Source organism: Aegilops tauschii, chromosome 7, assembly GCF_002575655.3.
Source record: "Aegilops tauschii subsp. strangulata cultivar AL8/78 chromosome 7, Aet v6.0, whole genome shotgun sequence".
Lineage (NCBI taxonomy): Eukaryota > Viridiplantae > Streptophyta > Magnoliopsida > Poales > Poaceae > Aegilops > Aegilops tauschii.
Window position 1 is genome coordinate 108,284,668 of NC_053041.3, and position 27,104 is coordinate 108,311,771.

Sequence of the window (27,104 nt, forward strand, 5' to 3'; positions counted from 1 at the left end):
ATGGCGGACGATGAGTTAACTGATATGATGTATGACATGGAGTTTGGAGAACTAATGAAAGACTGGATAGAAGATTGGTCAGATGATGAAAATTCAGATCGTGGAGATAGGTCAGAGAATGGGAACGTATTGGAAGATCTTAATGTGAGTGGCATTATCATGTTGTAATTTTTTGGTGGCATCCGACAATATTATATTTTGAAAATTTATAGATGGATGAACATGATGATGGTCAAAAAAACAATGAGCATGATGATGGTGAGGAAAACAACTCGGAGATCTCGAATGAAGATTACATTAGTCAGGTATGGAAGTGGAATTTTTTGTTGGCATGCATGCAAATTGAATTAATCCTGGAATATTATATGATAAGTACTTATGTATTTGTGTTACATTTTTCAGCTCATTTCCGAATGTCATAATGCGTACGACTATTACGGTGAATCCAACGCAGAGACAGGCCTTGATGTTGAATCATTAGCTGCACCTGATTCTGGGGAGTCGCTGTTGGGGAACGTAGTAATTTCAAAAAATTTCCTACGCACACGCAAGATCATGGTGATGCATAGCAACGAGAGGGGAGAGTGTTGTCCACGTACCCTCGTAGACCGACAGCGGAAGCGTTATCACAACGCTGTTGATGTAGTCGTACGTCTTCACGATCCGACCGATCAAGTACCGAACGTACGGCACCTCCGAGTTCTACACACGTTCAGCTCGATGACGTCCCTCGAACTCCGATCCAGCCGAGTGTTGAGGGAGAGTTTCGTCAGCACGACGGCGTGGTGACGATGATGATGTTCCACCGACGCAGGGCTTCGCCTAAGCTCCGCAACGGTATTATCGAGGTGTAATATGGTGGAGGGGGGCACCGCACACGGCTAAGAGATCTCAAGGATCAATTGTTGTGTCTCTGGGGTGCCCCCCTGCCCCCGTATATAAAGGAGCAAGGGGGAGGCAGCCGGCCAAGGGGAGAGGCGCGCCATAGGGGGGAGTCCTACTCCCACCGGGAGTAGGAATCCTCCTTTCCTTTTGGGAGTAGGAGAAGGGAAGGGGGAAGGAGAAAGAAGGAAGGGTGCGCCCCCCTTCCCTAGTCCAATTCGGACCAGACCATGGGGAGGGGTGCGGCCACCTTTTGAGGCCTTTCTCTCCTTTCCCGTATGGCCCATTAAGGCCCAATACGAATTCCCGTAACTCTCCGGTACTCCGAAAAATACCCGAATCACTCGGAACCTTTCCGAAGTCCGAATATAGTTGTCCGATATATCGATCTTTACGTCTCGACCATTTCGAGACTCCTCGTCATATTCCAGATCTCATCCGGGACTCCGAACTCCTTCGGTACATCAAAACTCAATAAAACTGTCATCGCAACGTTAAGCGTGCGGACCCTACGGGTTCGAGAACTATGTAGACATGACCGAGACACGTCTCCGGTCAATAACCAATAGCAGGACCTGGATGCCCATATTAGCTCCCACATATTCTACGAAGATCTTTAGCGGTCAGACCGCATAACAACATACGTTGTTCCCTTTGTCACCGGTATGTTACTTGCCCGAGATTTGATCGTCGGTATCTCGATACCTAGTTCAATCTTGTTACCGGCAAGTCTCTTTACTCGTTCCGTAACACATCATCCCGCAACTAACTCATTAGTCACAATGCTTGCAAGGCTTATAGTGATGTGCATTACCGAGTGGGCCCAGAGATACCTCTCCGACAATCGGAGTGACAAATCCTAATCTCGAAATACGCCAACCCAACAAGTACCTTTGGAGACACCTATAGAGCACCTTTATAATCACCCATTTACGTTGTGACGTTTGGTAGCACACAAAGTGTTCCTCCGGTAAACGGGAGTTGCATAATCTCATAGTCATAGGAACATGTATAAGTCATGAAGAAAGCAATAGCAACATACTAAACGATCGAGTGCTAAGCTAACGGAATGGGTCAAGTCAATCACGTCATTCTCCTAATGAGGTGATCTCGTTAATCAAATGACAACTTATGTCTATGGCTAGGAAACATAACCATCTTTGATTAACGAGCTAGTCAAGTAGAGGCATACTAGTGACACTCTGTTTGTCTATATATTCACACATGTATTATGTTTCCGGTTAATACAATTCTAGCATGAATAATAAACATTTATCATGATACAAGGAAATAAATAATACTTTATTATTGCCTCTAGGGCATATTTCCTTCAGTCTCCCACTTGCACTAGAGTCAATAATCTAGATTACACAGTAATGATTCTTACACCCATGGAGCCTTGGTGCTGATCATGTTTTGCTCGTGGAAGAGGCTTAGTCAACGGGTCTGCAACATTCAGATCCGTATGTATCTTGCAAATTTCTATGTCTCCCACCTGGACTAAATCCCGGATGGAATTGAAGCGTCTTTTGATGTGCTTGGTTCTCTTGTGAAATCTGGATTCCTTTGCCAAGGCAATTGCACCAGTATTGTCACAAAAGATTTTCATAGGACCCGATGCACTAGGTATGACACCTAGATCGGATATGAACTCCTTCATCCAGACTCCTTCATTTGCTGCTTCCGAAGCAGCTATGTACTCCGCTTCACATGTAGATCCCGCCACGACGCTTTGTTTAGAACTGCACCAATTGACAGCTCCACCGTTCAATGTAAATACGTATCCGCTTTGCGATTTAGAATCGTCCGGATCAATGTCAAAGCTTGCATCAACATAACCATTTACGATGAGCTCTTTGTCACCTCCATATACGAGAAACATATCCTTAGTCCTTTTCAGGTGTTTCAGGATGTTCTTGACCGCTGTCCAGTGATCCACTCCTGGATTACTTTGGTACCTTCCTGCTAGACTTATAGCAAGGCATACATCAGGTCTGGTACATAGCATTGCATACATGATAGAGCCTATGGCTGAAGCATAGGGGACATCTTTCATCTTCTCTCTATCTTCTGCAGTGGTCGGGCATTGAGTCTTACTCAACTTCACACCTTGCAACATAGGAAAGAATCCTTTCTTTGCTTGATCCATTATGAACTTCTTCAAAACTTTGTCAAGGTATGTGCTTTGTGAAAGTCCAATTAAGCGTCTTGATCTATCTCTATAGATCTTGATGCCTAATATATACGCAGCTTCACCGAGGTCTTTCATTGAAAAACTCTTATTCAAGTATCCCTTTATGCTATCCAGAAATTCTATATCATTTCCAATCAGTAATATGGCATCCACATATAATATCAGAAATGCTACAGAGCTCCCACTCACTTTCTTGTAAATACAGGCTTCTCCAAAAGTTTGTATAAAACCAAATGCTTTGATCACACTATCAAAGCGTTTATTCCAACTCCGAGAGGCTTGCACCAGTCCATAAATGGATCGCTGGAGCTTGCACACTTTGTTAGCTCCCTTTGGATCGACAAAACCTTCTGGTTGCATCATATACAACTCTTCTTCCAGAAATCCATTCAGGAATGCAGTTTTGACATCCATTTGCCAAATTTCATAATCATAAAATGCGGCAATTGCTAACATGATTCGGACAGACTTAAGCATCGCTACGGGTGAGAAGGTCTCATCGTAGTCAATCCCTTGAACTTGTCGAAAACCTTTCGCAACGAGTCGAGCTTTATAGACAGTAACATTACCATCAGCGTCAGTCTTCTTCTTGAAGATCCATTTATTTTCAATGGCTTGCCGATCATTGGGCAAGTCAACCAAAGTCCATACTTTGTTCTCATACATGGATCCCATCTCAGATTTCATGGCCTCAAGCCATTTTGTGGAATCTGGGCTCACCATCGCTTCTTCATAGTTCGTAGGTTCGTCATGGTCTAGTAACATAACTTTCAGAACAGGATTACCGTACCACTCTGGTGCGGATCTTACTCTGGTTGATCTACGAGGTTCAGTAATAACTTGATCTGAAGTTTCATGATCATCATCATTAACTTCCTCACTAATTGGTGTAGGTGTCTCAGAAACTGGTTTCTGTGATGAACTACTTTCCAATAAGGGAGCAGGTATAGTTACCTCATCAAGTTCTACTTTCCTCCCACTCACTTCTTTCGAGAGAAACTCCTTCTCTAGAAAATTTCCGAATTTAGCAACAAAAGTTTTGCCTTCGGATCTGTGATAGAAGGTATACCCAACAGTCTCCTTTGGGTATCCTATGAAGACACATTTCTCCGATTTGGGTTCGAGCTTATCAGGTTGAAGTTTCTTCACATAAGCATCGCAGCCCCAAACTTGAAGAAACGACAACTTTGGTTTCTTGCCAAACCACAGTTCATAAGGCGTCGTCTCAACGGATTTTGATGGTGCCCTATTTAACGTGAATGCAGCCGTCTCTAAAGCATAACCCCAAAACGATAGCGGTAAATCAGTAAGAGACATCATAGATCGCACCATATCTAGTAAAGTGCGATTACGTCGTTCGGACACACCATTACGCTGTGGTGTTCCGGGTGGCGTGAGTTGCGAAACTATTCCGCATTGTTTCAAATGTAGACCAAACTCGTAACTCAAATATTCTCCTCCACGATCTGATTGTAGAAACTTTATTTTCTTGTTACGATGATTTTCAACTTCACTCTGAAATTCTTTGAACTTTTCAAATGTTCCAGACTTATGTTTCATTAAGTAGATATACCCATATCTGCTTAAATCATCTGTGAAGGTGAGAAAATAACGATATCCTCCACGAGCCTCAACATTCATCGGACCACATACATCTGTATGTATGATTTCCAACAAATATGTTGCTCTCTCCATAGTTCCGGAGAACGGTGTTTTAGTCATCTTGCCCATGAGGCACGGTTCGCAAGTACCAAGTGATTCATAATCAAGTGGTTCCAAAAGTCCATCAGTATGGAGTTTCTTCATGCGCTTTACACCGATATGACCTAAACGGCAGTGCCACAAATAAGTTGCACTATCATTATCAACTCTGCATCTTTTGGTTTCAATATTATGAATATGTGTATCATTATGTAACACCCCGCATGTAACTTGCCATATTTGTAACTCCGACTCTTGCCATTTTCGGCTATGTGATATGTTTTTCCCTCCGTTGTCGGGTTTTGTCTTTCGTTTTGTATTTTGTCATGTCATGCATTTTCATATCATGTCATCATGTGCATTGCATTCGCATACGTGTTCGTCTCATGCATCCGAGCATTTTCCCCGTTGTCCGTTTTGCAATCCGGCGCTCCTATCTCCTCCGTTGCACCCCTCTTGTTTTCTTTCGTGTGCGTGTGTCAAACTTTCTCGGAATGGACCGAGGCTTGTCATGTGGTCTTATTATACCACCCGGAGACTACCGGTCAAGTTTCGTTCCATTCGGAGGTCGTTTGGTACTCCAACGGTTAACCGAGCATCCGCAAAGTCCATTTGAGTATCCAGCAAAACCCCCCTCCAAAACCAGCCCAAAACCCACCAAACTCTCTTCCATGCTCTAGGTCGTTCGATCACGATCGTGTGGGCGAAAACCGCACCTCAGTTGGAGTCTCCTAGCTCCCTCCACCTATTTATAAATGGGCATCCCGAAAAACGAAATCTCAGACGAAACCCTAAGTTTTTCCCTCCGCGCCGCCGGACGCGTCCGCCGTCGGCCGGACACGTCCGCCGCCGCAACCGACGAATCACGGCGCGCCACGTCGCCCCGCCGCCGCCCGGACCCCACCGGCCCGCAGGGCCCGCGCGCCGGCCCTCCGGCCCGTCTCCTCCGCCGCCGCCTCGCCTCCCGCGCCGGGCGCCGCCGCCGCCATCACCGCCCGCCGCCGGCCGGCCCCCGCCGCCGCGCCTCCGCCAGCGACCGCCGCCAGCGCCCTCGCCGCGCCGGGCCCCGCCGGCCCTGCCTCACCGTCGTCGGCCGGAGTCCCGAGCGCCACCGGGAGCCCCGATCTGGATCCGTTCGGTAGCCTCCCGTTGACTTCCTCTCCAGCCCCCTCTTTTCTTCTAAGTGTGGAAATTATATTAGTATCTTGCTCTGTTCCCGATGCGATAACTTTATGCATGTAGCTCCGATTCGCGCATGTAATATGTCAAATTGTTCGCCTCGTGATGCTCTACATTTTGTTCAATTACACCATGTTCATTAGAGGTCATCTTGATGCCCAAATCTTCGTTGGAAGAGGGCTAGTTGCTGTTATTCTCTGGTTCTTATCAGAACTTGGAGATTTGTCATTTTTGTATCATTTATTCTGTGCATCTTTTGAGCATGAGCTCTATATGTGTTTTGAAGTATGCCATGCCATCTTTCCAGTGGTATAGTCCATGTATTTTTGTGATCCCTGTGGTGACTAGCACAAGCATGCAAAGTAGGTCCCTTAATATTTCTGTTTTCAGGGACTTGGTGATTTCTATAAGTTTTTGTCTGCTGTAATTTTGTTGCCATGTAAACTTGATGCTACAGAGAGATCCATGCTTATTTTGGAGATGTTCAGTAAGGATGTTTTGTAGCTATAGTTGTAGTTGATCCATTCCTGCAAATTTTTGAAATTTTAGAGTACCATAGCATGACTCAATCTTACTCTACTTTTCCTATAAAATATTTCTGGCAGATTCTCAACACGATATGCATTTTTGCCAAGCTTATTGTAGTTGATTCATACATGCTATGCAATTGTTCTTGCCATGAATAGCTTCATAAACATGCCATCTTGCTGTAGGTATGCTTGGTTTGTCATGCATTACTCTGTCGTGAGTGCTTCAAGCTCACAAAGAGGCCTACATATTAATATTTCTGCCATGCTCTGTTTTCTGCTAAGTCTGGAACCTGATAACGAAACTTGCTATGTTTACAGGCTTGCCATCATATCTTCTGGTCCTTTTTGGCTTATGGTCAGTAAGGGACTTTTGTCATGTGCATTTAGTAGAACACTACCATGCCTTGTTTTGATATGTTAAGTTCCTGTAGCATGTTGATTTCGTGCTCTGAACATTGCTACCTGATGCTAATTTCTGCCATGTCCAGTTTTTCACCAAGTCTGTGAACCTGTAACCTTTTGCACTTTTGTCATGCTTGTTTGAGCTTGATATGTTGTAAACTAGCCGTAGCTCAGTGTTTATCTTTTGTCAATCATCTCCTGTAGATTACTTGCATGTGCTTTGTTGCTACGTTGGGGTGCTGTAGCTTTGTTACTTGTTGCATTTTAAGTGCTAGCTTGCTGTTTATCGCAGATTAGTGTCATTCTTGTTTTGCTTGCCATTTGCAAACCGTGCATCCGATTCCGGTGATCTTTATATCGATTTCGACCGAAATCATCTCATCTTTCCAGTGGCATGCTTGGTTTGCCAAGTTACTGCCATGTTCATCATTTTCCTTCCGGAGCACGCATACGCATCGCATATCATATCTTGCATATCATACATGTCTTGCATCATGTTGCTTGTGCATTTCTCGTTGTTGATTGTGGTTCCGTTTGTTTGTGTTCTTGTCTTGGGTAGAGCCGGGAGACGAGTTCGTGAACGAGGAACCTGTCGAGTACGCTTACGAGGATCAAGCTTTCGACAACTCTGAGAACCTTGCAGGCAAGATGACCACCCCTCGAAATCACTTCTATCTTTGCTATGCTAGTTGTTCGCTCTATTGCCATGCTCGCTACCTATCACTTGCTATATCATGTCTCCTATTTTAGCCATGTCAGCCCCTAACCATCCTTTCCTAGCAAACCGTTGTTTGGCTATGTTACCGCTTTTGCTCAGCCCCTCTGTCGTGGAATTGTCACGGCAGATGTCCTCGGGTTAGGACTTAGTCGTGGAGCCATCGCAATTGGGAAGCTTGAAGGGGTTAAGTGGGACAAGGAACACGAGGGTTTATACTGGTTCGGCCCCTTACGGTGAAGGTAAAAGCCTACGTCCAGTTGAGGTGGTATTAATCAGGGTTTCGATAACCAGGGAGCTAAACAGCTATGCCCGGCTCTCGATCAGATTGTTGTCGCCCCTAAACCGCTGCCGGGTCGTCCCTTTATATAGGGAGGCTGACGCCCAGCAGCCCTTAGAGTCCCGGCCGGCTCATAAGAGTGTCCGGCTCGGACTCTAAACAATACTTGCCTTACACTACAAGTCTACTATAACAATGACGATAACTATGGGCAATAAGCCATCGCCGGGTCTCAGCCCATCTCTGGCCCATTATCTTGAAACTTAGCTCCGGGCTTCTGGCAATGACCCTTAGTGTAAGCCGGCCCTCCTGGCGGGTGACTCCCAGGTCTATATCCTCAACATTAGGCCCCAGATTGACTTGAGCCGGCTCGTGTCAATCTTCAACTCTGCCGACAGAAAAATCTCCGGCTTACCGTTCGTGTGAAGGCCATAACCCGGAGTGACGTCATTCTCCGGACTCCGGATAATCCGCCGTGACGTCATTCTCCATTAAGTCCGTTTTTTACTCCGCCAGATCCGCAACGGATCTCTGCTTTTACTGTCTTTGCAAAAATCGAGGCGCCGTGAGGGGGAGATAACCACGCCGTGGTCTCCTTGAATCTCGCGCCCACTTATGACTTACCTTATAAATAGGCCGGCCCGGCACTCTCTTCTCACACTCTCCTTCTTCTTCCTCGCGCTATCGTTCCTCTGCCCGAGCTTCTGCCGCCGCCGCCGCCGTCGCGCCCCTGATCTTCATCGACCCGGCCGCTGCATCACCCTGACCCGGACCAGATAACAGCGGCGACCTTCGCTCTTCCTCAACTCCGGTGAGTCTTCTCTGCCTTGCTAGAACAGATCTGTGGTAGGGTTCCTCCCGTTCTTCGTGTTCGTCACCTTTGCCCAGAAATCGGCAGTCCTCGTCACCACTGTAGTCGGTTGATCTTTATCCTTGCGTAAAACCACTGCGGTAGACGTTCGGAACTCATTTCATCTGCAAGAAATTCTCTTTTTACTGCATAAGAACTGTGTTCAACCTCAAGAACTTCTCCTGCCTCTGTTTTTTAGGTTTAGAAAATTTTCTCTGCTCCGACTATTTTGATCCAAAAAAGTTACGGTAGTATGTGAAACCTGTTTACCATACTTAGTAAAAACGCAACCATTGAATCTCGGCGGCTTACATGTCCGGTTTAAAGAGAACCATGCTCTGTAAAATCCTCCGACTTAACTGCAGTAAGCCGTAGATGACCAACTTAACCTGAAAGCCCCGACAGCTTAGATAACCCACCATATCAATGTATATCATTAGTCCCCTTCATAAGCCGTCACTGTAGTTTGAATGATAATCCCCGGCTTATAATTAACCGGACACTTTTCTCTTCCTCATAGACCACCAACCGTCACCATGCCTCCCAAGGCTCCCATCACTTGCAACTGGATGAAATCCAACGTCACCGAAGAGACCCTGGCCAACTTTGTTAAGTCCGGATATCTGCCCAAGAAGGAAGTGATGTCCTACCGTGCCCCTGACCCGTCCGAAGAAAGACCTCAGCCGAGGGACGGGGAGGTAGTGATCTTTGCGGACCATATGAGTCGGGGCTTCGCACCGCCCGGCTCAAAATTCTTCCGGGACGTGCTCAACTTCTTTGACCTTCGGCCTCAGGATATAGGACCCAATTCCATATCCAACATCTGCAACTTCCAAGTTTTTTGTGAAGTATATCTTGGAGAAGAGCCGAGTCTGCTGCTCTTCAGAGAGCTGTTTTATTTGAACCGCCAAACCGAGTGCGCAAACGGTCCAAGTCTAGAGTTAGGCGGCATCTCCATCCAACGACGCAGGGACTGTCTATTTCCTTACGCAGAACCGCCAAGTCACCCCAAGGACTGGAACATGACTTGGTTCTACTGCCAAGACACGTCCCCGACTGATGAGAGCCCGCTGCCCGGCTTTCGCCCAACACGCCTGGAGCCGACTCATCCGCTATCCGACAAGCTGACTGCCGCGGAACGCCAGCCTCTGCTTCCAACGATCAATAAGATCAAGGCCCTGCTAGGCAACGGTCTGAACGGAATAGACCTGGTCCGGGTCTGTATCTCATGGCGGGTGATCCCATTGAGCCGCCGCCCCGGCTTAATGTGTGAGTACACCGGGCGAAAGGATGACCCGCAGAGGCACAGTCGCAACGACCTTCCAGAAGACGTTGCCGAAGAAGAGACCAAGGCTCTATTAAACGAGAGCCTGGCAGACTGTGGAAGAACCGGGTTAGCCCCGTTCTGCAAGACCAATCCAGCCCCAGCGGTAAGCCGCTGACTTTAACCTTTCCATTTTTTTTACCTGTCATCTTACTAAGAACTCATTACTGTATTTCTCAGGCTGATGATAAATTCTGGCGGGTCAAGTATGACCATGAGGCGGCCAAGAAGGCCAGGAAGGCGAAGAAAGCCGCCAAGAGAACCGCCCCTCGCAAAAAGGGAAACAGACCCACTGCTTCGGAGCTGCTGCAATTAAGCGATAGCTCCGAGTCAGAGGTAACCCTTAAACCTTTAAACTCTTGCCATATTTATTGTTTGCTGCTGTCCACCTTACCATCATTTTGCTTATTGACAGGATGACACCGGCGCCAGTAACCCGGTGATTGAAGAGGTAACATTACTCCCCTCCGACTCGGAGCCTTTGCCACAGCTGAAAGTCCGAAGGGTAACCCGGAAAGTAAGCTTTTCTCATCCATTAGCTCATCAAGACCCTCAATTTCTTTTGAAGCAGCAGGTTCACGAAAGCCGGCGTCTCACCCGGGCCCGCAAGGACATCGACCTCTCCGCCGGGTTACCCGACGCGACAAGGAAACGTCGCACCGAGGTCTTTTCTCACTTGTACCCTTTTCATCCGTTGGCGGGTGTTATCCGTCAACCGCTTAATTCTTCTGACTCCAATTACCAGGAGACCTCCCCTTCTTCTGGTGACTCCATGCAGTCAAGTCTGCCGGCCTTCAAAACTGCACCCGGGTAATAACAATCACCTTACATTACCTGTCTGTATTTACTCTTTGTATGCCTAACACTTCTGTCTTTTCAGTGCCCAGGCAAAGCTCACCAAAAGAGCAAAGAAGACCAGGTCAGCCGGAGTGCCGGACTTGCCTGAGCCGGAGACAACGGCTCAAGATCCGCCAGCCGCCTCCGAGGCCACCATTCCCATGGATACGGCGCCTGAAGCCCCTGCCCCGACCACCAAGACAACGACCGAAGCGTCAGCTAATCCGGAGGCCTCCGGCTCAACCCCACCGGCTAACGACCCGGACGTGGTAATTACCCGGACGGAGTATGTTGAGCCGGGGAGGCCGACCGCACTGGCCCAATGCTCCGCGAAGGGGGAGCTGCTGTGACCCCACCGGGCGAATCTGGATCTCTCGGGCTACCCCGATTTGAGCATTGGAGAGCTCGTTTCTGGCTACATCAGCCAGGTTCACAAGAGCTGGGACGCGGAGATCGCCATGGTCAATCAGATCCAACAAAAGTCTGAGGTAACCTTCTGCTGTCTTCTTACTTTCCGCATAGTGATCCTTGTCATGCTAGCCCCCAAGTCTATAACTTATACTTGGCATATGTTGTAGACTTAGAGTCCGGCTTACTTAATTGAACCAGCAGTACGTAGATAGACACGTTCAATATGCATTAGCCCCCAAGTGCCAAGTGTCTTTGCTTGGAAAGTGCTTGGGACTTATATAATGACTGTTTAATAACCCGGAAATATATGCAGGCTACTGGCAAGAAATTTGAGTCGGACCTTGCAGGTCTCAAGAGCCGGTTAAAAACTCAAGAGATGGAGACCCGGAAGGCGAATGCCAAGTTTGTCTCCAGCATCGCCGCTCAGCAGAAATTGAAGACTAAATTCGACGCTGAGCGGAAGGCCTGGGCTGAGGAGAAAGCCGCACTGGTGACCCGGGCAGAACAGGCGGAGAAGGCCCTCACTGAGAAGACCGCTGAGCTCTCCGGTCTAAAGCACCAGGTTTCCCAAATGGTGGCTGCTATCTTCGGTAAGTCGCCTCACCGGCTTTCATCAAGTCTGCACATGTTACGATTCACCCTTGTCACTGGCTTACCTGACCTTTATTAAACAGGTCCCAGGAGTGCCAACCTCAACCAGAGCGTGGTCACCAAGCTAAAGTCCGTGTACACCCTGGTGGAACAACTCTACACCGGGTCACAGCGCGCCTTAGCTGTGGTGGCCCTATCCAATGAGGTGCCAACCCATCTGGCTGAAATGCTGCGCCGTCTCGCAGTTTTGCCACAGCGAATCCAAGAGCTACGTCGAGCCTCCGCAAGATTCGGAGCAATTGCCGCGCTGAGCTGGGCCAAAGCCTTCCTGCCGGAGCTAGACCCGGCAGACATCGCCCTGGGTTACCCCAGCCTGAAGGAAGACGGCTCCACCTTCGACCAGAAGGATTTCGCGGCATGCGTGAAGGCTGTACGCCCGGTGGCCACCATCATCGGGAACGACACCGACTTAACCAAGTATCAGCCGGGGTACAACACGGAGAATCAGAGGATTCCAACCCCTCGCTATGAAGCTCTTAGTCTGATTCCTCCGGCTCGCCAACACACCTACGCCCCCGAGATTGACCCGGCCGGGTTAATTGACGAAGAAGCTCAGTTCGAAGCTCTCAGCGGCATCAACTGGAAGTCGTCGACCTTCGAAGCCTTGGGATCAGCCGGAGCAGAAGATGAGCCGGGGACTTCGACTCAGCAGGCGTCATAAACCGGCTAGCGGCTCACCAAACAACGCTCCACCCTTGAAACTTTGAAAGATTTTTGTAATAGAATAAGTGCAATAATTTATCTCTGCCGTGCCATCGTGCACGTAATGAATGCTGAAATCCTTTGAAGTCATTCTTTTGATGCTCCTCCGGGTCATAATTATCCTTCGTTCTTTTCAACCTTTAAAAAAGTACCTTCAAGCATCTGCATAGAAAGGTAAATCACAAGTCTCAAGACGGCTTACCACCCTCCGGATTAAATGACCCGGGTAGCATGGTTGGTATCCTAACTCTAATGGACTTGTCTTGATGACATCCAGGATGTTCAATTAACAAGATAACTCCAAAATTAAGCCGGCAAGCGAAACCCGGCCATGCACACGTTGTCATAATCAGAGTAGACTTTGCGATAACTCGGAACTTAGGGGCTTCCAGTTCGAATACGACCAGAGACCCGGCCCGAAAGGGGTTTAAGCCAAGATTCGGATACGATCATATAGCCCCCAATGGGTGTGGCGATGCCAATCAAGAGGGTACCGAAGCTATGTTCTCTTGGGTTCGAATACGACCCATGTTTGAACAGGAAGCCCCCAAGTGATTCTGAAAATTGTTTAACGACGCTGATTCGAATACGATCCACGTCGGTTCTCAGAGGGGTTACACTATGATTCAAATATGACCAAAGGCAACCTCCCAATGAGCTCGGCACTTTGCCAATCAAATGGGTATCGACAGCTATGTTCTCTTTGGTTCGAATACGACCCATGTTTGAACAGGAAGCCCCCAAGTGATCTTACTGCTTACGGCTAGACTCAAATGCGATCATAAGCCGGATCCTCCTTTCAAATTAGTATGACACGTATATTTGGAGGAGAAAAAGGACAGAGGTCCTGCTTTATTGCTTATCATAATATATATATGTCTGAGATAAATATGTACACCACAAGAGCCGGTAGCTCAAGTGTAATAAGGCCGAAGCTGAGCGATATTCCACGGCCGACGGGTCTCCTCCTCAGATTTACACGAATCTTTACGCTCCCGAACATCAATGAGGTAATATGACCCGTTGTGCAAGTTCTTACTGACCACAAAGGGCCCTTCCCAAGGTGGGGATAATTTGTGTGCATCTGTTTGATCCTGGATGAGCCGGAGCACAAGGTCGCCTTCCTGGAAGACCCGGGTTTTGACCCGGCGGCTATGATAACGGCGCAGGTCTTGTTGGTAAATCGCTGAACGGGCTGCTGCCACATGACGCTGTTCATCCAACAAGTCCAGAGCAACTTGGCGCGCCTGTTCATTGTCCGTCTCAACATAAGCCGCCACACGAGGTGAATCGTGACGGATGTCGCTAGGGAGGACCGCTTCTGCCCCATAAACCATGAAGAAAGGCGTGAAGCCAGTAGACCTGTTAGGAGTAGTGTTGATGCTCCATAAGACGGAGGGCAACTCCTCCACCCAACAACCCGGCGTCCGTTGCAAAGGGACCAAAAGCCGGGGTTTGATGCCCTTCAGAATCTCCTGGTTAGCTCTCTCAGCTTGACCATTGGACTGGGGATGAGCCACTAAAGAAACATCAAGCCGGATATGCTCTCGTTGACAAAACTCCTCCATAGCGCCTTTGGACAGATTAGTGCCATTGTCCGTTATGATGCTATGCGGAAAGCCGAAGCGGAAGATCACCTTTTTCATAAATTGAACCGCCGTGGCTGCATCACACTTGCTAACTGGCTCAGCTTCCACCCACTTCGTGAATTTGTCCACTGCCACCAAGAGGTGGGTCTTCTTATCCTTGGACCGTTTAAAAGGCCCGACCATATCAAGCCCCCAGACCGCAAAGGGCCAAGTGATCGGGATCATCCTCAATTCCTGAGCCGGCACATGAGCCCGTCGGGAGAACCTCTGACAACCATCACACTTATTGACCAAGTCCTCCGCATCAGCGTGAGCCATCAACCAATAAAAACCATGACGGAATGCCTTGGCCACAAGGGATTTTGAGCCGGCATGATGGCCGCAATCCCCTTCATGGATCTCGCGCAAGATCTCTTGACCTTCCTCAGGGGAAATACAACGCTGTAATACCCCTGAAACACTGCGATGATGCAACTCGCCGTTGATAACAATCATTGACTTGGCCCGCCGGATTATTTGCCTGGCCAAAGTTTCATCCTCAGGCAACTCTCCCCGGGTTATATAAACCAAGTACGGCATTGTCCAGTCTGGTATGACATGAAGAGCCGCCACCAGTCGTGCCTCCGGGTCAGGGATAGCCAAGTCCTCCTCTGTAGGCAACTTAACCGAAGGGTTATATAGGACATCCAGGAAAGTGTTAGGCGGCACCGGCTTTCGCTGAGAGCCGAGCCGGCTTAAAGCATCAGCCGCCTCGTTCTTCCTGCGATCAATGTGCTCCACTTGATATCCCTGAAAGTGCCCAGCAATGGCATCAACCTCGCGGCGATAAGCCGCCATGAGGGGATCCTTAGAATCCCAAGTGCCTGATACTTGTTGAACCACCAAATCTGAGTCCCCAAAGCACCGTACCCGGCTTAAGCTCATCTCCTTAGCCACCCGAAGACCGTGGAGTAAGGCCTCGTATTCAGCCGCATTGTTAGTGCAAGGAAACATCAATTGTAGCACATACTGGAACTTGTCACCCCTAGGGGAAGCCAATACAACACCAGCCCCCGAGCCCTCCAGCTGCCTGGACCCATCAAAGTGAATAGTCCAATAGGTGTTATCCGGCTTCTGCTCAGGCACTTGCGACTCTGTCCAATCATTAATAAAATCCACCAAAGCCTGAGACTTAACAGCAGTGCGTGGCACATATTTGAGGCCATGAGGCCCAAGCTCAATAGCCCACTTAGCAATTCTCCCTGTAGCCTCTCGGTTCTGGATAATATCCCCAAGAGGGGCAGAACTGACCACAGTGATGGGATGACCCTGAAAATAATGCTTGAGTTTCCGGCTCGCCATGAACACACCATATACAAGCTTCTGCCAGTGCGGGTATCGCTGCTTGGACTCAATAAGCACCTCACTGACATAATAAACCGGCCGCTGAATCGGATGCTCCTTACCCGTCTCCTTACGCTCCACCACCATAGCCACACTGACGGCTCGTGTGTTTGCCGCCACATACAGTAGCAAGGGCTCCTTATCAACCGGAGCAGCAAGGACGGGGGGCTCTGCCAGTTGCTTTTTCAAATCCTCGAAGGCGGTATTAGCTGCATCATTCCAGACAAAGTTATCCATTTTCTTCATCAACTGATATAAGGGCATAGCCTTCTCACCCAAGCGGCTTATGAACCGGCTTAAAGCAGCGATGCGACCTGCCAAACGCTGAACATCATTTATACATGCCGGCTTAGCTAGAGAAGTGATAGCTTTGATCTTCTCCGGGTTAGCTTCAATTCCTCTGTCAGAAACCAAGAAGCCCAATAGCTTGCCCGCAGGAACACCAAAAACACATTTGGCCGGGATAAGCATCATCTTGTAGACCCGGAGATTGTCGAAGGTTTCCCTTAAGTCATCTATCAGGGTTTCCTCCTTCATGGACTTAACCACAATATCGTCCACATAAGCGTGAACATTGCGCCCAATCTGTTTATGGAGACAATTCTGTACACAACGCTGGTAAGTCACCTGCGCACACTTGAGCCCAAAGGGCATAGAGACATAGCAGAAGGCTCCAAAGGGAGTGATGAACGCCGTCTTCTCCTGGTCCTTAACTGCCATCTTAATCTGATGATACCCGGAATAGGCATCCAAGAAACTTAAGCGTGCACAACCTGCCGTAGCATCAATGATCTGATCAATACGGGGGAGAGCAAAAGGATCAGCCGGACACGCCTTGTTCAAGTCCGTGTAGTCCACACACATCCGCCAGGTGCCGTTCTTCTTAAGTACAAGCACCGGGTTAGCCAACCACTCTGGGTGAAAAACCTCAACAATGAACCCGGCCGCCAAAAGCCGGGCCACTTCTTCACCAATAGCCTTCCGCCTCTCTTCGTTAAACCGTCGAAGGAACTGTCTGACCGGCTTAAATTTTGGATCAACATTGAGAGTGTGCTCAGCGAGTTCTCTAGGTACACCTGGCATGTCAGAAGGTTTCCATGCGAAGATGTCCCTATTCTCACGGATGAACTCGATGAGCGCGCCTTCCTATTTCGGGTCCAGATTTGCACTGATGCTGAACTGCTGAGACGAGTCACCTGGAACAAAATCAACAAGTTTAGTCTCATCAGCTGATTTAAACTTCATTGCTGGTTCATTCTCCGTGGTTGGCTTTTTCAGAGAGGTCATATCTGTTGGGTCAACATTGTCTTTCTAAAATTTCAACTCTTCTGTGGCACAAACAGACTCTACATAAGCCGCGTCACCTTCCTCACACTCCAGAGCCACTTTCCGGCTGCCGTGAACCGTAATGGTCCCGTTGTGACCCGGCATCTTGAGTTGTAAGTACACATAACACGGCCGTGCCATGAACTTGGCGTAAGCCGGCCGTCCAAATATGGCGTGGTAAGGACTTCTTATCTTGACCACCTCAAAGGTCAACTTCTCCACCCTGTAGTTGTTCTCATCACCGAAGGCCACTTCCAGTTCGATCTTGCCGACTGGATAAGCCGATTTACCGGGTACCACACCATGGAAGATAGTATTTGACTGGCTGAGGTTCTTATCAACTAGCCCCATACGACGGAAAGTCTCATAATAGAGGATGTTGATGCTGCTGCCTCCATCCATGAGTACCTTTGTGAACTTATAGCCTCCCACCTGAGGAGCCACCACTAAGGCCAGGTGGCCCGGGTTATCCACCCGGGGAGGGTGATCCTCCCTACTCCACACTATGGGCTGCTCCGACCACCGTAAGTAGCGTGGAACCGCCGGCTCAACAGCATTAACAGCCCGCTTGTGAAGCTTCTCGTCTCGTTTGCACAAACTAGTGGTGAACACGTGATACTGTCCACCGCTAAGCTGCTTTGGGTTGGTCTGATAGCCCCCCTGTTGCTGTTGATGACCCTGACCAGACTGTTGATTAAAGCCCCCTTGACCGTTCTGAGGACCGGAATTTAACCCGCCGCCCGGGCCATGAAAGCCGCCGGCGCCTGAGCCGCCACCCGGACCATTGTAGTTTTTAAAGGCCTTCATGATAGCACAATCCTTCCACAGATGAGTCACCGGCTTCTCTCTAGAACCGTGTCTCGGACAAGGTTCATTCAACAGCTGTTCCAGAGAAGGTCCTGACCCGGCGCCTCAGGGAGGGGGCCTCCCCTTGCGTCGCTGGTTATTACCTTGAGAGTTGGTGTTGGCTACAAACTCTAGGCTGCCATCGGCCTTGCGCTTGCCTCCTCCTTGGTTCCCCGGGCTAAACTAAGGACCCTTGCCGTTGCCGTTCTTCTTTCCCTTCCCTGCCCTTTCATCATCTGAAGGGGGATCCTTGGTACCATCGGAATCGGCGTACTTGACAAGAGCTGCCATCAGTGTACCCATATCAGTACAGTCACGCTTAAGCCGCCCGAGTTTCATCTTTAGGGGCACAAAGCGACAGTTTTGTTCCAACATTAAGACTGCAGAGCCGGCATCCATCTTATCCGATGAATGTATGATCTCCTTGACCCGGCGAACCCAATGGGTCGTGGATTCACCCTCCTGCTGCTTACAGTTAGTCAGATCCACGATTGACATAGATTGCCTGCAGGTATCTTTGAAGTTTTGAATGAACCGGGCTTTCAGCTCAGCCCAAGACCCGATGGAGTTCGGCGGTAACCCTTTCAACCACGTGCGGGCAGTTCCATCTAACATCATGGTGAAATATTTGGCCATGGCCGCCTCGCTGACTTCCAGCAATTCCATAGCCATCTCATAACTCTCGATCCAGGCTGCCGGCTGTAAGTCTGCTGTATAGTTAGGTACCTTCCTAGGTCCTTTGAAGTCCTTGGGTAGACGTTCATTACGGATAGCTGGCATCAAACACGGGACACCCCCGGTTCTAGTAGGGATACCCGCATCAACGGACATCGTCGGATAAGCCGGGGGGGTCTGGTAAGCCATCACTTGAGGCGCCTGCTCCGCCTCCTGGCGTGCTTGGTCTACCACGTAGAAGGCTCCATTATGAGCCGGGCCATGACCAGGGGGCGGCTCATGGCGTCGGACATTACTTGAGCCGGTCGCCGAGACCATGTGCCGGCTGTAACTCGGGCTCTGCCCTGGACGAGGGGTTGAATGGATCCTATCCCGGCTGTAGGAGTACGCCTCTTGCTGCGCCAGCGCTGTCTGGAGGAGTTCTCTGACCCGGCGGGTCTCAATAGCCGTCGGAGAGTCGCCATCAACGGGCAGAGCCGCCAGCCGTGCCGCTGCGGCGACCATGTTCTCCAGCGGGTTATTATAATGGCCCGGGGGTATTGGCACATACTGAGGCGAGGCGGGGGGCCCCTGGGGAGGCCCCATCACTCGTGGTTGAATAAGGGGTCCAGATCCGGGTGCTACGACCCCCGGCGGGTGACTAGACCCTGCACCCGGTGTGTTGAAGAGGTTGCGCGGATCGTAAACCGGCGGGAGTCGAGATTGAGCCTTTTGATGCCTCCTTCTCATGACCTCATTGGCCGCGTTCTGATCCATCGTGAGTTGGAAGGACTGCGCCTGAATCAGCTGAGTCCGGGCATCGAGAGCCGCCCGCTCCGCAGCCAGTCTGATCCCTTCCGCTGCAAGGTCCTCTTTAGCTTTTATCAGATCCAATTTTAGCTGTGCCACCGCCGCATCATGCTGAACTTGATCCGCCGGGTCGACCGTTGCGGTTAACAGGGCCGTCATCTTATCCGTGAGATCCATCAGCACCTGAGCCGGGGAAGGCACCGGGTTTTCCGATCCGGAAGCGGGGTTCTGAACAGGCTGCGCACCAGCCATAAAAACTCCAACCTGACTTGGCGGCTCAAAAAGGTCCGGAATACTGCTGCCATCGGAATAACTCATGAGCCTGCCATCTTGAAGTTGGTACAACGAGTTTGACTCATCAGCGGCCGACTCGCCGTCAGAGCCGGCGGCCGCCTCATCCCCAGACCCAGATGGATCAGAGGGCCCTCCGTGGATGCATCTCACAAAAGCGCGCTTTAAGGCAGGCCGGGCCCGGGCGGGTTGTGCGCGCTGAGCCGTTTCGATGAGACCGGCGCGGAGATCCGGCTCGGGGCCCGGCTCTCCAATCTTGCCGATGAAGACATGAATTCCACCGAAGGGGACCCGGTACCCGTACTCCACTGAGCCGGCGTCGGGGCCCCAGTCCGCATCGTCGATGTAGAGCTTGCCGCAACGACTCTTGGTCATCCGGACCACAGCGTATCCCTTGAGCCCTTCGAAGCTGCCCTTCAAGAACTCAAATCCACCGTGCGCCAGCCCCACGGTGGGCGCCAACTGTCGTGGAATTGTCACGGCAGATGTCCTCGGGTTAGGACTTAGTCGTGGAGCCATCGCAATTGGGAAGCTTGAAAGGGTTAAGTGGGACAAGGAACACGAGGGTTTATACTGGTTCGGCCCCTTACGGTGAAGGTAAAAGCCTACGTCCAGTTGAGGTGGTATTAATCAGGGTTTCGATAACCAGGGAGCTAAACAGCTATGCCCGGCTCTCGACCAGATTGTTGTCGCCCCTAAACCGCTGCCGGGTCGTCCCTTTATATAGGGAGGCTGACGCCCAGCAGCCCTTAGAGTCCCGGCCGGCTCATAAGAGTGTCCGGCTCGGACTCTAAACAATACTTGCCTTACACTACAAGTCTACTATAACAATGACGATAACTATGGGCAATAAGCCATCGCCGGGTCTCAGCCCATCTCTGGCCCATTATCTTGAAACTTAGCTCCGGGCTTCTGGCAATGACCCTTAGTGTAACCCGGCCCTCCTGGCGGGTGACTCCCAGGTCTATATCCTCAACACCCTCTTATAGCGTTGCTAGTTGCAGGTGAAGTTGAAGTTTGTTCCATGTCGGAACATGGACATGTTGGGATATCAGAATATCTCTTATTTATTTAATGCATCTATATATTTTGGTAAAGGGTGGAAGGCTCGGCCTTATGCCTGGTGTTTTGTTCCACTCTTGCCGCCCTAGTTACTGTTATACCGGGATTATGTTCCTTGAGTTTGCGTTCCTTACGCGGTCGGGTGATTTATGGGACCCCCTTGACAGTTCGCCTTGAATAAAACTCCTCCAGCAAGGCCCAACCTTGGTTTTACCATTTGCGACCTATACCTTTTTTCCCCCGGGTTTTCTAGAGCCCGAGGGTCATCTTTATTTTAAACCCCCGGGCCAGTGCTCCTCTGAGTATTGGTCCAAACTGTCAGTCGCCGGTGGCCACCAGGGGCAACTCTGGGCTGGCCTATCGGAAGCTTGGACAATCCGGTGTGCTCTGAGAACGAGATATGTGCAGCTCCTATCGGGATTTGTCGACACATTCGGGCGGCTTTGCTGGTCTTGTTTTACCATTGTCGAGATGTCTTGTAAACCGGGATTCCGAGACTGATCGGGTCTTTCCGGGAGAAGGTTTATCCTTCGTTGACCGTGAGAGCTTATGATGGGCTAAGTTGGGACACCCCTGCAGGGTATTATCTTTCGAAAGCCGTGCCCGCGGTTATGAGGCAGATGGGAATTTGTTAATGTCCGGTTGTAGATAACTTGTAACTGACCCAATTAAAATACACCAAGTGCGTGTGTAACCGTGATGGTCTCTTCTCGGCGGAGTCCGGGAGGTGAACACGGTCTGTGTTATGTATGACGTAAGTAGGTGTTCAGGACCTCTTCTTGGTCATTGTTAGATGATGTCCGCTCCATTGCTTCTCTTCTCGCTCTCATTTGCGCATGTTAGCCACCATATATGCTTTTGCCGCTGCAGCTCCACCTCTTTGCACCATCCTTTCCTACAAGCTTAAATAGTCTTGATCTCGCGGGTGTGAGATTGCTGAGTCCCCGTGACTCACAGATACTTCCAAAACAGTTACAGGTGCCGACGATGCCATTGCAGATGATGGCGTCGACCTCAAGTGGGAGTTCGACGAGGAACGTGGTCGTTACTATGTGTCTTTTCCTGATGATCAGTAGTGGAGCCCAGTTGGGACGATCGGGGATCTAGCATTTGGGGTTGTCTTATTTTCATCTGGATTTTGACCGTAGTCGGTCTATATGCTTGTATTTTGGATGATGTATGCATAATATTTATGTATTGTGTGAAGTGGCGATTGTAAGCCAACTCTTTATCCCATTCTTGTTCATTACATGGGATTGTGTGAAGATGACCCTTCTTGCGACAAAACCACTATTCGGTTATGCCTCTAAGTCGTGCCTCGACATGTGGGAGATATAGCCGCATCGTGGGTGTTACACATTACTATCGAGATTCAACAAAAATAGACCACTCTTCAAGGGTGCATGACCATAAAAGATATTACTCATATAAATAGAACAACCATTATTCTCTGATTTAAATGAATAACCGCTCGCATCAAACAAGATCCAGATATAATGTTCATGCTTAATGCTGGCACCAAATAACAATTATTTAGGTCTAAAACTAATCCCGAAGGTAGATGTAGAGGTAGCGTGCCGACCGCGATCACATCGACTTTGGAACCATTTCCCACGCGCATCGTCACCTCGTCCTTAGCCAATCTTCGCTTAATCCGTAGCCCCTGTTTCGAGTTGCAAATATTAGCAACAAAACCAGTATCAAATACCCAGGTGCTACTGCGAGCATTAGTAAGGTACACATCAATAACATGTATATCACATATACCTTTGTTCACCTTGCCATCCTTCTTATCCGCCAAATACTTTGGGCAGTTCCGCTTCCAGTGACCAGTTTGCTTGCAGTAGAAGCACTCAGTTTCAGGCTTAGGTCCAGACTTGGGTTTCTTCTCCTAAGCAGCAACTTGTTTGCTGTTCTTCTTGAAGTTCCCTTTCTTCTTCCCTTTACCCTTTTTCTTGAAACTGGTGGTCTTATTGACCATCAACACTTGATGCTCCTTTTTGATTTCTACCTCCGCAGCCTTTAGCATTGCGAAGAGCTCGGGAATTATCTTACTCATCCCTTGCATATTATAGTTCATCACGAAGCTCTTGTAGCTTGGTGACAGTGATTGAAGAATTCTGTCAATAACGCTATCATCCGGAAGATTAACTCCCAGTTGAATTAAGTGATTGTTATACCCAGACATTTTGAGTATATGCTCACTGACAGAACTATTCTCTTCCATCTTGCAGCTGAAGAACTTATTGGAGACTTCATATCTCTCAATTCGGGCATTTGCTTGAAATATTAACTTCAACTCCTGGAACATCTCATATGCTCCATGACGTTCAAAACGTCGTTGAAGACCCGGTTCTAAGCCGTAAAGCATGGCACACTAAACTATCGAGTAGTCATCAGCTTTGCTCTGCCAGACGTTCATAACATCTGGTGTTGCTCCTGCAACAGGCCTGGCACCCAGCGGTGCTTCCAGGACGTAATTCTTCTGTGCAGCAATGAGGATAATCCTCAAGTTACGGACCCAGTCTGTGTAATTGCTACCATCATCTTTCAACTTTGCTTCCTCAAGAAACGCATTAAAATTCAACGGAAGAACAGCACGGGCCATCTATCTACAATTAACATAGACAAGCAAAATACTATCAGGTACTAAGTTCATGATAAATTCAAGTTCAATTAATCATATTACTTAAGAACTCCCACTTAGATAGACATCCCTCTAATCCTCTAAGTGATCACGTGATCCATATCAACTAAACCATGTCCGATCATCACGTGAGATGGAGTAGTTTCAATGGTGAACATCACTATGTTGATCATATCTACTATATGATTCACGCTCGACCTTTCGGTCTCCGTGTTCCGAGGCCATATCTGTTATATGCTAGGCTCGTCAAGTTTAACCTGAGTATTCCGCGTGTGCAACTGTTTTGCACCCGTTGTATTTGAACGTAGAGCCTATCACACCCGATCATCACGTGGTGTCTCAGCACGAAGAACTTTCGCAACGGTGCATACTCAGGGAGAACACTTATACTTTGATAATTTAGTGAAGGATCATCTTATAATGCTACCGTCAAACAAAGCAAGATAAGATGCATAAAGGATTAACATCACATGCAATCAATATAAGTGATATGATATGGCCATCATCATCTTGTGCTTGTGATCTCCATCTCCGAAGCACCGTGCTTGTGATCTCCATCTCCGAAGCACCGTCATGATCACCATCGTCACCGGCGCGACACCTTGATCTCCATCATAGCATCGTTGTCGTCTCGCCAACCTATTGCTTTTACGACTATCGCTACCGCTTAGTGATAAAGTAAAACTATTACATGGCGATTGCATCTCATACAATAAAGCGACAACCATATGGCTCCTGCCAGTTGCCGATAACTCGGTTACAAAACATGATCATCTCATACAACACATTATATCACATCATGTCTTGACCATATCACATCACAACATGCCCTGCAAAAACAAGTTAGACGTCCTCTACTTTGTTGTTGCATATTTTACGTGGCTGCTACGGGCTTAGCAAGAACCGTTCTTACCTACGCATCAAAACCACAACGATAGTTTGTCAAGTTGGTGATGTTTTAACCTTCGCAAGGACCGGGCGTAGCCACACTCGGTTCAACTAAAGTAAGAGAGACAGACACCCGCCGGTCACCTTTAAGCAACGAGTGCTCGCAACGGTGAAACCAGTCTCGCGTAAGCGTACACGTAATGTCGGTCCGGGCCGCTTCATCTCACAATACTGCTGAACCAAAGTATGACATGCTGGTAAGCAGTATGACTTATATCGCCCACAACTCACTTGTGTTCTACTCGTGCATAGCATCAACGCATAAAACCAGGCTCGGATGCCACTGTTGGGGAACGTAGTAATTTCAAAAAAATTCCTACGCACACGCAAGATCATGGTGATGCATAGCAACGAGAGGGGAGAGTGTTGTCCACGTACCCTCGTACACCGACAGCGGAAGCATTATCACAACGCTGTTGATGTAGTCGTACGTCTTCACGATCCGACCGATCAAGTACCGAACGTACGGCACCTCCGAGTTCTACACACGTTCAGCTCGATGACGTCCCTCGAACTCCGATCCAGCCGAGTGTTGAGGGAGAGTTTCGTCAGCACGACGGCGTGGTGACGATGATGATGTTCCACCGACGCAGGGCTTCGCCTAAGCTCCGCAACGTTATTATCGAGGTGTAATATGGTGGAGGGGGGCACCGCACACGGCTAAGAGATCTCAAGGATCAATTGTTGAGTCTCTGGGGTGCCCCCCTGCCCCCGTATATAAAGGAGCAAGGGGGAGGCAGCCGGCCAAGGGGAGAGGCGCGCCATAGGGGGGAGTCCTACTCCCACCGGGAGTAGGACTCCTCCTTTCCTTGTGGGAGTAGGAGAAGGGAAGGGGGAAGGAGAAAGAAGGAAGGGTGCGCCCCCCTTCCCTAGTCCAATTCGGACCAGACCATGGGGAGGGGTGCGGCCCCCTTTTGAGGCCTTTCTCTCCTTTCCCGTATGGCCCATTAAGGCCCAATACGAATTCCCGTAACTCTCCGGTACTCCGAAAAATACCCGAATCACTCGGAACCTTTCCGAAGTCCGAATATAGTCGTCCAATATATCGATCTTTACGTCTCGACCATTTCGAGACTCCTCGTCATATTCCAGATCTCATCCGGGACTCCGAACTCCTTCGGTACATCAAAACTCAATAAAACTGTCATCGTAACGTTAAGCGTGCGGACCCTACGGGTTCGAGAACTATGTAGACATGACCGAGACACGTCTCCGGTCAATAACCAATAGCGGGACCTGGATGCCCATATTGGCTCCCACATATTCTACCAAGATCTTTATCGGTCAGACCGGATAACAACATACATTGTTCCCTTTGTCACCGGTATGTTACTTGCCCGAGATTTGATCGTCGGTATCTCGATACCTAGTTCAATCTTGTTACCGGCAAGTCTCTTTACTCGTTCCGTAACACATCATCCCGCAACTAACTCATTAGTCACAATGCTTGCAAGGCTTATAGTGATGTGCATTACCGAGTGGGCCCAGAGATACCTCTCCGACAATTGGAGTGACAAATCCTAATCTCGAAATACGCCAACCCAACAAGTACCTTTGGAGACACCTGTAGAGCACCTTTATAATCACCCATTTACGTTGTGACGTTTCGTAGCACACAAAGTGTTCCTCCGGTAAACGGGAGTTGCATAATCTCATAGTCATAGGAACATGTATAAGTCATGAAGAAAGCAATAGCAACATACTAAACGATCGAGTGCTAAGCTAACGGAATGGGTCAAGTCAATCACGTCATTCTCCTAATGAGGTGATCTCGTTAATCAAATGACAACTTATGTCTATGGCTAGGAAACATAACCATCTTTGATTAACGAGCTAGTCAAGTAGAGGCATACTAGTGACACTCTGTTTGTCTATATATTCACACATGTATTATGTTTCCGGTTAATACAATTCTAGCATGAATAATAAACATTTATCATGATACAAGGAAATAAATAATACTTTATTATTGCCTCTAGGGCATATTTCCTTCAGTCGCAATCGTCGGTCATCATGAGTGAGGTATGTATGTAATCAATGTTGTATGGAAGTAATGTTATACCATAGAAAACTTTTTTCATGGCTATGTTATGATTGTGTAGGTGACAGGAGTTGAGGGGAAAAAGAATGTCCAAGATACTGCTAGTGCAGATGATAAGAGGGATATGTTCATGCAGATAATACAAATGACTTTTACGTCTCACGAGGCTGCGTATGATTTCTACAACAGCTATGCTAGAGATAATGGTTTCAGCATTAGAAAGAATAGGGTCAGGTATAGCAAAACCGAGTCACGTCATATGCGTTACAGGCGGTTTGTTTGTTCCAGACAAGGAAAACGTGACAACAGGTTGCTAACCGAGGAAGGACACAGCCGTAGGCTCAGACCCGAGACACGCTGCCACTGCGAAGCGCACCTGACCGTGAAGCTTGACCAAAAGCGTGGGGTTTGGTATGTTGATAGTTTTGAGGACAAGTATAGCCATATCTTGGCAGGACAGGACGAGGTACCTTTTCTTTGGTCCCACAGAAAAATCAAATAGTACCAGAGAGCTGAGATACTGTCCATGCGAGCTGCAGGGATTAGAATTCACGACATGATGGATTCCTTCATCAGCAAACATGTATGGTATGGCGGTGTTGGTTTTACCAGGCGTGAAATATACAACCTTTGCGCCAGGGAGAAGAGGAAGCTGCTTTCAAAAGGTGATGCTGCCACAGTCATAGGCATCATGGTCAGTAGGAAACAGAACGATCCTAGCTTCTTTTTCAAGTACAAGCTAGACAGGGAGGACATATGAATAGGATGTTCTGGTGTGACTCCCAGTCTCGTCATGACTATGAGGACTTCGGCGACGTGCTTGTATTTGACAGCACGTAAAAGATGAAC

The 27,104-nt window shown here is 48.7% G+C and overlaps 1 protein-coding gene across 1 annotated transcript; it reads left to right on the forward strand.

Moving 5' to 3' along the window:
* Nucleotides 1-27,095, forward strand: LOC120971712 (uncharacterized). Its single transcript, XM_073503771.1, has 7 exons — nt 1-144; nt 213-305; nt 403-516; nt 26,317-26,489; nt 26,544-26,666; nt 26,868-26,949; nt 27,042-27,095. Exons 1-7 carry the CDS (start codon nt 1-3, stop codon nt 27,093-27,095), a joined length of 783 nt encoding a protein of 260 aa, XP_073359872.1.
* The last annotated feature ends 9 nt before the right edge of the window (nt 27,096-27,104 follow it).